The following is a 12,179-nucleotide window of genomic DNA, read 5'->3' on the forward strand; positions in this document are numbered from 1 at the left end:
CTGTCTTCCTTTGTTAATTGCCTTTTTCTCGCCATTATGAGAGCAATTTACTACTTCCTGCAGTACAATACTGTCCAAATAATGCTTAAGAGGGTGTAGTAACACAGTCTGTTCCAACACTGCTTTTATACAGACAAAGGGTTTGTAAGTAATCAACAAAAGTTGGGACACCTGTAGGAATTGTTAGCATCAACTTTCAAGGCTTAATTTACTTCCATTGCTGCAGAACAGCTGTAAGTTGTTAACCCATTACTTGTTCCCTGAAAAAGGCCTGTTTGTATAACTCTGAAATGTACATTATTTTTCAGTTTTTGGTAAACTAAACTTTTTTTTTTAACCTCTGGCAGTTTACCGCTTACCTTTGTACCACTTCAGGTTATTCACTGGACTTTAACTGCTTAAATTTCAATAAAAACTGGAAAAATGGGGGTGTTCTAAAACTTTTGACCAGTAGTGTATATATATACAGTTTTATTATGTAAGAAACGTTTCAGGGGTCAGCAGTGTGGAGTAGTGGTTAGGGCTCTGGACTCTTGACTGGAGGGTCGTGGGTTAAATCCCAGGTGGGGGACACTGCTGCTGTACCCTTGAGCTGTACCCTTTACCTAGATTGCTCCAGTAAAAACCCAACTGTATAAATGGGTAATTGTATGTAAAAAAGAATGTGTAAAAAAAGAATGTAATTGTATGTAAAAATAATGTGATATCTTGTAACAATAGTAAGTCGCCCTGGATAAGGGCATCTGCTAAGAAATAAATAATAATAATAATTATATATATAACTACTGTGTGTGGGACTGTGCAGAATCTGAGAGAACATTGTAAAGTGTTTTACTTCAAACTTAACAGCTTAAAAACTGTGAACTGTGTCTAACTCAACGAACTCTGATGGCAGCTGAGACCTCGCAAGAGTTGATGGAGACTTAAGAACACCTGTGCAGGCAAGCGCGGCACACAAAGTGCGGAGCGACAAGTGCAGAGCTTGTCTGTGTCTTGGAAGCAGTCAGAAGTACCGTATGTAAAATTGTTTTTGAAATTGATTTTATTACCATAGAAAATGGCTATTATTAGAATTTTTCTTTTTTTTTTTTTATTGTTTTAAATATTGAAGGCTATAAATGTTTTACTGATGATTCCATATGTATTGCACAACCTATTACCAGTGGCTACAAGTCAACCCAAATTGTGTTCCCTCTAAAGTACCCTATACACTTAACTAGCTTAAATGCTGAAGTTTCACGAAAGATACCTTTGCTACTAGGATATGAGAGTTGTTGGAGACAGCATGGAAATGTCCTTATATATACAGGAGAAATTTGTACCATGTTTATTTTCTGGTAAAGTTTATCTGCATACACTTTTTAATACTTTGTGGGGACGCTGAACTAAACCCTGGACCACTTATGTCTAATATTCAAGCATGGCCGGTTTTGAATAACATAATATATTATCGTGTGAGACTCAGCATGATGTAAATTGGTTTCATTTGACAAAAAAGTGCAAACATGCAAAGCTCCTGCTGCCTTCAAACCAAAACTAAAATCTTAGCTGTGCTGAGAATACCTTGTTTCCAGCTAAATATGGCTGCTTTCGTTTTCGCTGCATTTTCTCAGGTACAGCTAAACAAAGATATTGCGTTAGCTGCAAAAAACGTAACAAGCAGACAAAAATATTTTTTTTTTTTTAAAAAAACAGCCTTGACGGACAAATTCAGCAACATTTTTCAAGTTTTGTAAACCTTTTAAAATGATGTTGACACGCTAATGAAAAAAGAATGTGCAATTTCCATATTTTGCTGCCTTCTTATACACGGGAAATCTTATACACGGGAGAAAGGTTTACAGCAAACCCAAGTTTTTGTATTTCTTTACATTTCTAATACGACATAGAAATAATTATGAAGTTTTAAAACCACAGATACATTCAAATTATTAATAAATTGTAACACCATACAGACTCGCTAGGTCATTGTAGTATGACTCGAACAGCAATAATGAAGCGGTATTTGTTTGACCGCGTTGCCATAGAAACCAAATGCACCGCGCTGATATAAGTATGAATTCATTGCGATACTGTAAGGAAGATAAAATGCCTATTTTTTCACGGTAAATTGCAAGAAGCTGAAAGCAACTTTTACTTTTTGCTTACGAAATCAGCTGTCGATTTGCCAATGCCCGCCATTGCTACAGTACACATTCCAAACACAAACTCATTTTTCAGTTCCCAAACTATTTTTAAGACGGAAAACTGTCTATACACAGAACACTCCCAACCACTATATCTCTCATGTAAACCATTTAAAATGTTTTAAGTAGACAGAAAATAAATGTACTTACATATATTCGCAGTGAATGCACTTTAAAAAGTCAAACAGGCAGCGTCACCAAACCAGCGAGAAATACAGTATTACATTTTAAGCAATTACTAAATACAATTAAAGTCAGTCAGTCAGTTACCATTACCTAGTTAGTAGCCTCTCATCTCCGCTCCACCTTCCACTGGATAAAGCATCGGGGCTTGCAGTTATAAAGTCATGACACTCCAGAAAATTGCACATATCTCTTCAAACGACAGCAATTTTAAGATATTTGTCAGCATTCGGTCAGCTGTCTTGATCCTGTTCAATCAAACCTTTCTACGAAACTAAACTCTTAAAAGTGTGTGTGTATTTATTTCGCCATGTTGACCGCCGCACTACTACTAACTTACTTTAAAAATGCACATTAAAATAAACATCTGGAACTTTTCAACAGACTTTCAACAGATCTGCGCCAACTGCCTCGCAAGCTGTCAATCAAACATGGCTTGCACATGATTCGTTGTGTGAGAGGAAGATCCGACCCAAATATTGCATCACAATTATTACTTTGATTTGATTGGCTAAAGCCTGCGGTATTTTTTTTTTTTTTAAAAAGCCTATTGACCTAAACTTAAACACCCACCTTCGGGGTGCACAGTTTCTTTATATAAATGTACTTAAACTTGGCATTCACATAGGCGCAGATTTGGGTGGGCCTGTGTGCAAACTGGGTGCGCCACTGTTCTAGACTACAACTATGTGATCTACAGGAATGCTAGTAAGGAGTCACTGAAGAAGATCGATACAATGTATAATAGGATCTGTAGATTTGGTCTTCTGTGTACTCGTCTAGAACATCATTGTACCTTGTACTCTAGATTAAATTTGTTATCGCCAATAGAAGGAACTATCATTGGAACCAGATTATTTTTAAAGGGGCATATAACACATTACCTGTTCACTTAAACAGTTTGTTTCAGGAGTTCATGTGTGAGTATAGCTTGCGCAATGTCTGTGACACAAAATGTTTTATAACACCTACTATAAAAAGTGTTGTGGGTAGAAAATCTTTTGCTTTTGCTGCTGTCTCTGACTGGAACCGTTTACCTGCTGCACTTAGATCAGAGACCTCACACTGTAATTTAAAAAAAAAACTGATGTTTCAGTACTTGACAAAGTGTTGTGTTGTACTGTCATCTGTGGTTATATATATATATATATATATATATATATATATATATATATATATATATATATATATATATTTCCTCTTGAAAACTGTAATCTGGTGCTGCTCTCATCAAGACGCCATTGTAAACGAGCTAAGTCTAGCTCATATGGCTTTCCTGAATAATCGTGCGCAGGGTTCTAAAAATTTTAATTGATGGGGACGTATTTCGGGTTGGGGTCCTAACATGTCCTAAAGTATTCTTTCATTTCTTTATGTGTAACATTTTTATCCATTCCTCTTACTGATGCTCTGTGTAAAGACCTAAATGCATCTGAAGCAAACCACCCCATTTCAAGGGTCAATGCTCACTTTTGCAGACTACTGTTCAGACTCTGTGATGTTCCTGTGATGCAGAAACACCAATAACAACTGCTCAATCATAAGAAATAGAACCACAATGGTTTTCATAGATTAGCTCTGTGAATGGTTTACTGAATCTTAATCTAAAGGTGCCCTTGGGAGAGCAAAAAATATGTTTGCCCTTTCAAATGGCTGCTTTGCTTTCAGCAGTCATTAAACTATTGCCATTAACCCCTGACCATTGAATCAAACAGATAAAAGGAACACATACATTAACTGCACTTCAAAGGCCTTTTATAGGTTCCAACAGCCCACAGTGTCTGTTTTATGCATACATGTCAAGCTTCAAATTAGTGTGAATTACAATAGCAATAATTAAATGAGGGTAGTCAAGTAGACAAACATTTTGGCTGCTGTCTTCATCACTAAGTATAGAACCGAAAACATTAAAACTTGATTCACAGGGAGTGCAGATATCTTGCTGGCCAGGACCTGTTCTGAGATTTTAAGTGGGTAGAGTAATTAGTTACACTGAACTGTAATGTGCAGCAGGTCCATAATCTACTGTATACCAGCGGTGTGTTATGCGTCCCCCTGTACATCCGTTAGATCTAATGTTTGATCCTGACTTGTACTTTAACATCAGGAATACAGCATAAGAACATAAGAAAATGTACAAACTGAGGAAGCCATTTGACCCATCTCATCTAGTTGATCTCACAAATTTGTCAAGTTGGGTCAAGTGATTCTGTCTCAACAACATAGGTAGCCCATTCCATACCCTCAGCACTCTCTGTATGAAGAAGTGTCTCCTTCCCTCTGTCCTAAGTCTATCTCCACTTAATTTCCAACTGTGTCCCCTGGTTATGGTTTCTGTATTATATAGTTAAATAACCAGTTGTCTTAACTTTTTAAGATACTTACAATAATGTTGAGTAGTTTCAAATGTTGTTGCTTGAATATTGAGTTTCTTATGACCTAGGACTTTAAACTGGCTTGGAAAGTTCACCGATTACTGAAGTTGACTGGCCTTCTAACGTTCACGGCACTGAGCATGATTTGTTTTACACATTTTTACTGCAAGTTTATTCAAGTGCATAATACTTATATTTAACAGGGGATTGTAACTAATAAGTTTAAAAAATCTAATTTGACAGAATCTGATTGTTTGGGATTTTTAGAGGGGTAAGGTATGCTACAGGCAGCTAAATGGACTCCACTAGCCGGAGTGCAGACAGCCCAGGTTTGAGAGATTGGTTTCAGGGAGACCAGAGCAGAGCAAGGCAGGGTGGGCGGGGTGGTGAACCTTGTGGACATTCTAAGAAAATGTTTCAGTTTGTGACCTTCACAGATAAATTTCTAAAGTTGGCAAGTATGCAGTTATATTATGATATTTGCTTAAAATTAGTAGAAACAAATCCCAAACACATTTTTTGCACAGCAATTATACAGGGGCATGTCATTTTTTTTTTTTTTAGTACTTCATGTCTCCATCTGTTTAACTCCATTTTCACAATCCCATTGAACACATACAGATTTACCCGCTCTCTACTTCTGACACACATATCATTTTTGGGTACTGTGAAAGGGTGAAGTGTGGTCTCCCGACAGATAGGGAGGCTAATGAGATCTCTGTACCCTTATCAAGATGGAGCTGACAATAGGTCTAGAGTCGAGCTGTGATGGCCATCTTGATGATGGCTGTGTAATGGGGGAGATCTGTGCTGACTTTCTGGTGCATGCATGGTACTGCAGGAAGGGGCAGTAGCCTTGTAGATTTGCCTGTCAGTCATGGCAGTGACATGGAGAGATGGGGAAGAGGGTGTGTTGGCTTTCCCACTCTCTGAGTGGCTGAGAGGTGGGCCTTGGGGGATTCCTCAGCTAATAAGTACTGCGCTGGGTTATGCATTCAGATTGCTGTGATTGGACACACACAGAGACGCTGGCTGAGAAGGCCAGTAGTTGGAGCAGGCGACCAAAACAGGCAAGCACGGCTGAGGAAGACAGCCAGCAATAAAAAAAACAATTTATTAAAATATATTGTTACATACCCGAGGGGACGTGTGTAGTAATAGGGGAACCTTGGCCACCCCAGTGTATAGTGCATAACAGTGTAGGATGGAGATCCTGAGCTGACCATTCCACAGGCAGCTAAACATGTGCTCAGTTTTCTCCTCATCAAGTCCGTGGTTAAGCGATTAACCAATTTGTTAATGAGTGGCTGAGAACGGATTGATGAGGTGGAGCCCAGAGCATATATAGGGAACTGTGATAGCCATAGTGTTGGTCGAGTAGGGAAAGCAAAGGAGTGAGACAAGCTGCCCAGAGATGCTGTGAAGAGTACTTGAGAACTATAACTGTTTTCTCCTGTAATCAGAAGGACTGACAGAACGCACCAGCCGGGAGACACAGCTCAGTGTCTCCCGGCTGACACTTTTTGTTTTGTGCACCGCATTTTTTTGTTTTGTGCTTGAATTAACTCTCCTGTAGGAGAGCGGATTGTTGTGAATCAATAAAATGTCCACCGGACCAGTGAAGAAAATACCAGGACTGTTTTTATTTTCCCATCTCTCAGCATCTCCACCTCTGTACCGCTTACAGATACACAGGGCAATTAGCCAGTCAGAGCTCAAAACAAACATATAGAGGTGGAGGCATACATTTAGGTTGTTCTATACGGCATACTGTAGTACCTTATGCTTTCGATTCTTATTATTTATTATTATTTATTTCTTAGCAGACGCCCTTATCCAGGGCGACTTACAGTCGTAAACAAATACGATTCTGTACAAATGATCGTATCCTTACATTCATTTTTGTAACCTTTACTTGTACATTTGTGTATTCTGTATGTTGGTTTTTTCAGCAATAAAAAAAAAATACTGTAAGTTAGTCTTGTGAGCTTTCCAATAACTTTTGGGAGGCTGGAGGTTGTTATTGTGTTTCAATTGTCCTGGGAGACTTGGGCTGTATGGGAATGTGGAAGTACCAGAGAAATTAGCAGAGAAATTACCTTATGGCATCCTGACCCATCGAGCCTGAAGCTCTGGGTCTGGCCCCTGAATGGCTGAATTTGAACTGTCTGGGGATTTCTAATTAGGTCATTGACACCCTGCAGAATGCCAGAGCACCGTCCACGCATTCCAAATACAGGTACAAGTGGGGTGGTTTTCAGACGTGGTGTCTCCCTTGTAGGTTCGATCCTACGACCTGTCCCATGGCAGTTATACTGCAATTTTTGTAGGACCTTTTTGATGAGGGGAAATCCCCCTCCACATTAAAGGTCTATCTGGCAACTATTTCAGCTTGCCATATCAAAATTGACTCGGTCTCCCCAGGAGCTCACTTCCTGGCGGGGCAATTTTAATGCACTCATCAGCCCATCTGAGCCCAAACATTCAGCTGTGCTGAAATTTATATCACTCAAAGTGGCTTTCTTGCTTGCTATCACCTCCGCAAACCAGGTGAGTAAGATACAGACATTCTCCATAGATAAAGCCTACTTCATTTTTACAGAGGCTAGGACAAAAATTACGCTCCATACCAACTGCCTTTTTGCTGAAGACTATCTTGGCATTTCAAATCAACCAGTCTGTGGAATTGGAGGCTTTCCATCCACCTCCTTTCCAGTCTAACAGAGAACGACAGCTCCATACGCTCTGCCCAGTGTGGGCCCTGGCGTACTACGCTGACAGGACGAAAAGTTGGAGGCATTCCGAACAATTTTTTGTCTGCTATGGGGCGAAGTCCCATGGTTAAGCCCTGTCTAAGCAGTGGTTTGACCATAGATAGCAGACAGGGTGAGGATTGCCTATGAGCTGGCCAACTTGCACCCTCCAGGAAAGCTTAATGCCCATTCCACCAGGGGCATGGCAATTTCGTGGGTTTAATTCCAGGGTGCATCTGTCAAAGACATTTGCAATGCAGCAGTGTGGGCTACTCCCCATACCTTTACTAGGTTCTACAGACTTAATGTCGTGGATCCTCAAAACCCTGGTTTTGGAACAGTTGACTCTTACAACATAGGCATAGGGGTGAGCTTTGGTACACTCACCAATACGATAATTGTTACATTTCGTACTTAAAAGGGAATGTTTATTATCATAACCCTGGTTCCCTGAAATAGAAATGTAACCATTAACCTTCAAGGTTGCTGCGTCCGTGATTGCAGCAGGCTTGAAGGAAAAATGACAATGAGATCTGTGAGTGCAGTCTGGCTCAGAGAGCAGCTTAGGGGTGTCTTATTCAGGTTCCGCGTCTTTAGGAGGGCAGCAGTGTGGAGTAGCGGTTAGGGCTCTGGACTCTTGACCGGAGGGTCCTGGGTTCAATCCCAGGTGGGGGGACACTGCTGCTGTACTCTTGAGCAAGGTACTTTACCTAGATTGCTCCAGTAAAAACCCAACTGTATAAATGGGGAATTGTATGTAAAAATAATGTGATATCTTGTAACAATTGTAAGTCGCCCTGGATAAGGGCGTCTGCTAAGAAATAAATAATAATAATAATAATAATAAATACCCATGAGGTAATGTTTACATTTCTATTTCAGGGAACCAGGGTTATGATAATAACCTAATGTTTTAAATACATCTGAAAATGTATTTTTCTGACCTGTCCTACTGTAAATAACTACTATGCACTTTGGGATGTTTGCATAAAAGGCATTTTAGAAATGTAAATTATACCTATTGTAAATGTATTTCAATACAATTTAACACTAGAATCGCCATAGCTTCTTTTTGAACAGCTTTTGCAATTCAAATTTAAATATCTCTGCGTATGTAAATATCTTGTGAATGTCCATTCTTAAGTGTTACAAAATATTTGAATTAAATACCCATACGGTGTTTCAGCTGCAAAATCGTAAAAATGAATAAGTTATAAGCACTTGCTTCTTCAACCGCCAGACCCGCAGTTTATGTGGCATATTGAAATCAATACAATATAGCCGACAATTTAGTCAGGGTTTAGTAATAAAATCAACATCACTGTGAAATAACATATTATAATCCTGTTGAGTGCTTGAAACACTGATGAAAGTCATTTTACACATCATATATTATTATTATTTACACCACATTTCTCAGGCAGAACGACTGTGCCACCCTGAGTGTGACGGTGCAAAAAAAAAAAAAAAGAAATGTGCGTATTCTAAGCTCTGCACAGATCAGTGACCATCGGGACTGATGCTAAACAAAAGCCAGAGACTGTTGCATTTTACGCAACGAAGTACGGTGTGGATATACTGGATCAAATGGCACGGCTGTATTCTGTCAAAGGTGGTACTCGCAGGTGGCCTGTGTCTGTTTTTTATAATGTTTTGGACCTGGCAGCCATCAGCGCTTTGGTTTTGAACAAGGAGTGCAAAAGCAACACAATCACTCGGAGGGACTTCATTTTGCAGCTAGCCCTGGAGCTACGACAGAAACATTTTGATAAGTGACACAAAAGCCAGCTGCCAAATGCCCCTCAACCTTCAGCCAGCACTGCGCCCACTGGCACACGGAATAAAAGACAATGCCAGGTTGCTAAATGCAATAGAAACAGAACTTTTGATGTCTGCGTCCGTTGTGAAAAGGCAAGTCTGTGGCAAATGCACTGGTACAGTTGAAAAGTGTGTCTTCTGCGTAGATTGTACTTAGAAAGCTGTAATAGAACTCTGAACAGACAGACAACCTTTGAACTCTGTTTCACTCAAAGCGCTTTCACGTTGCATAAGTTATGTTATATTTTTGTTTTATGCTATTTTTATAACTAGTTATTTATGTTTTTATCATTTTATATGTGCATACAGCTTTCTACACCTATTTACACATGTTTATTAAGCAAAGTTTATTTTATTACAGTTTTTCATGTTTATGTATATGTGCTCTTTTTGAATAAAATAAGAAAAGTTTAATTTTCAATGTAAATACAGTATTTCTGCTCTGAAAATGTTATGTATGATGTTCATAAATAAAAATGTTAAGTTGTATCTGATTGTTTGTTTTTCATTTTCATATCAAAGCTGTTTTAAAATGGAGCCGCACATTTTGCGTGTGCGGCGATTGTATGTAGTCCGAAACCTCGGCGGTTCTAGTGTTAACAGCTGGTGGCTTCAAATAAAAGGTCTAGGCTGTTACCTTCTTCACCAGTGACATCCTTCATGATTATACCCCAAACTTAACATCTGTATATACTCCAATACCACTTGCTGGTCACTTTTTATTATGTTTAGTGGGTACTTTCCAGCAAAACAATTACTGCTAAACTAAATCCGGTAAACTATATAACTGTGGTCCATAATCTCCATGCAGTGAAGTGGCTTTGTATGCACATCATTTAGAAACCTGTACCATTTCAAGTTGAAGCCAGCACTCCATAGCTGAAAAGCCCTGCCTTAGTTTAGCATGCCACACAACCTCACTTCCTAAGACAAAGCCAACGATAATGTGTCTTTACCAGACAATTCACCACATAGTTTAATGGACGAGGGAAGCCATACAGAATAGAAAGTTGACATACTGCAGCCCGTGCAGAGGGGCTTGTACTGGGTAGATTTCTGTTGGAGTGAGAACCACAGAGATAAACCCAACATAGTAAGATATACATTGTGTCAGCATAAAAAATAACAGTATCCAAAATACTGACATGCAAGTGAGTTTTTTTCTTTTACATTTGGCAGTAGATGTAAATATGGGTGACTCATGTATTTTTTGTACATTACATTTAACAGAGATCATCAGAGAGTAGAAGAAGAAGAAGAAGAAGAAGAAGAAGAAGAAGAAGAAGAAGAAGAAGAAGAAGAAGAAGAAGAAGAAGGTATTAGAACAGCTCCACGGTTTCTTTACAATGGAATAAGTTTAAAAAGTTCTGGTTAAAGGCGATTCTTTCTTGGTTTGGATGCATGTTTGAATACATAGCGGTGCACTTCTGTTAGTTTCTTCCTGGTGCTTGCAAACCTCAGCTTTGAGTTGGTCTGCCCTCGTGGTATCTCTGTGTTTCAGACTCGGCAGTGGTGAAACTCTTTTCCTGGGTATCAGCACGCAATCTCCTCTAGGGTCCCCAGTGTTGTCTGAAGTGGCACACTCACTGTGTGGCTTATGGATTCTGAGTGATTTGGCATGGGGTCGCAGGTACTCTGGTAAAAGAGATAAAGAATTAAGGTTACACCTAGTGCAACATTTTCATGCAACACTCAAGGCTGTCATTAGTAAAATCTAACAATCCTAGTAGAAATGGAAGTTATCTTAAAATGGTTGTCACAAATAATACTCAAGTTGTCGCCAACCGAACCAAGATTTAAAATTGACTCCATTCAATTTGAAGATAAATGAAGTATGGTGATTTGGCACAGACTGCTAGTATTAAAAAAAAAAAATACTTACAACAATAGGTAGTCTACTAATCTTGGGTGGCCTGATGTTACCCTAGGTGAGGTAGTCCAAGACTAGTGCTAACTGGGGGCTATGGAACACTACACTTGTGTTAGTTCAAAGGAATCATTCATAACTTCAAAAGGCGTAATCAGAATTCTAATACGAATTTAAAGAAAAGTACACTAAGTACATTGAAGAAGGCACCTGCCACAACATTGTCTACATGTTTTATTTATTGTGGTCTCTTATAGTTTTGTCTTTATTCAAAGAAAAACATAAATACATTACAGGAATGTAAAAGTCAATTTTTCATATTGCGTTAATTCATTTTTAACATATATTTACATTTATAGTACAGTAAGTTTAAGATATTCGCTATATTAGATGTATAGATTTATAAAAAAAGGGTTAACAAATACAATATCAGTTCTGTTCTGATCCAAGCACTTCCCATAAATGTAACTGAAAAAGTGTATTTGAGATTTGACCCGAGTTGCCAGGTCCGTGGTTTTCCCACGGAATTGAGCTTTTTTTAAAAAGACAGCCGTGGGAAATATTTAGGAGTCACGGGTTGCTACTTTTTGGGCTACTTTCAAGAGGTCTTGTGGTTTTTTGGGCTAGTTTACTTTATATATAAAAAAAGAATAACTTTATTAAAAATGAATAACCTAATCACAAAAGTATTTAACGGAACAAATTAACCCTGTCCACAAACTATGTAAAACTGTGTTTCCCAATAAAATAACATATTGTGCATGACCACAACCACCACTGCGCATGACCATGTTAATTGACAGTGAAAAGCAGCCATTTTAAGAAACAGGGTAGAAACATCGAAACTGCTAAAAAGCAGGAAAAGTTTAATTTGATCAGAGATGCCACTGGACTAAGTGGACTAAATACGGAAAAAAATACTGTAAAGACTGGGAGAAAGAAAAGGGTTAAAAGAATGGATTAGCTGTGTACCTGCCGTGTTACAGTGTGTAGGTAC

General features: G+C 38.7%; 1 protein-coding gene across 4 annotated transcripts in view; it reads right to left on the reverse strand.

Annotated features, from left to right (window-relative positions):
• Positions 1 to 10,266: 10,266 nt before the first annotated feature.
• LOC117435163 (acid-sensing ion channel 2-like) overlaps positions 10,267 to 12,179 on the reverse strand; it is a 656,265-nt gene continuing 654,352 nt past the window's right edge. For all 4 annotated transcript variants that reach the window (XM_059002992.1, XM_034058165.3, XM_059002991.1 and 1 more), the window contains one exon: positions 10,267 to 10,950. In XM_059002992.1, the coding sequence (XP_058858975.1) occupies positions 10,849 to 10,950 (102 nt within the window). In that variant the 3' untranslated portion in view covers positions 10,267 to 10,848. The remainder of the gene's footprint in view (positions 10,951 to 12,179) is intronic.

This window comes from Acipenser ruthenus, chromosome 28, assembly GCF_902713425.1.
Source record: "Acipenser ruthenus chromosome 28, fAciRut3.2 maternal haplotype, whole genome shotgun sequence".
NCBI classification, from domain to species: domain Eukaryota; kingdom Metazoa; phylum Chordata; class Actinopteri; order Acipenseriformes; family Acipenseridae; genus Acipenser; species Acipenser ruthenus.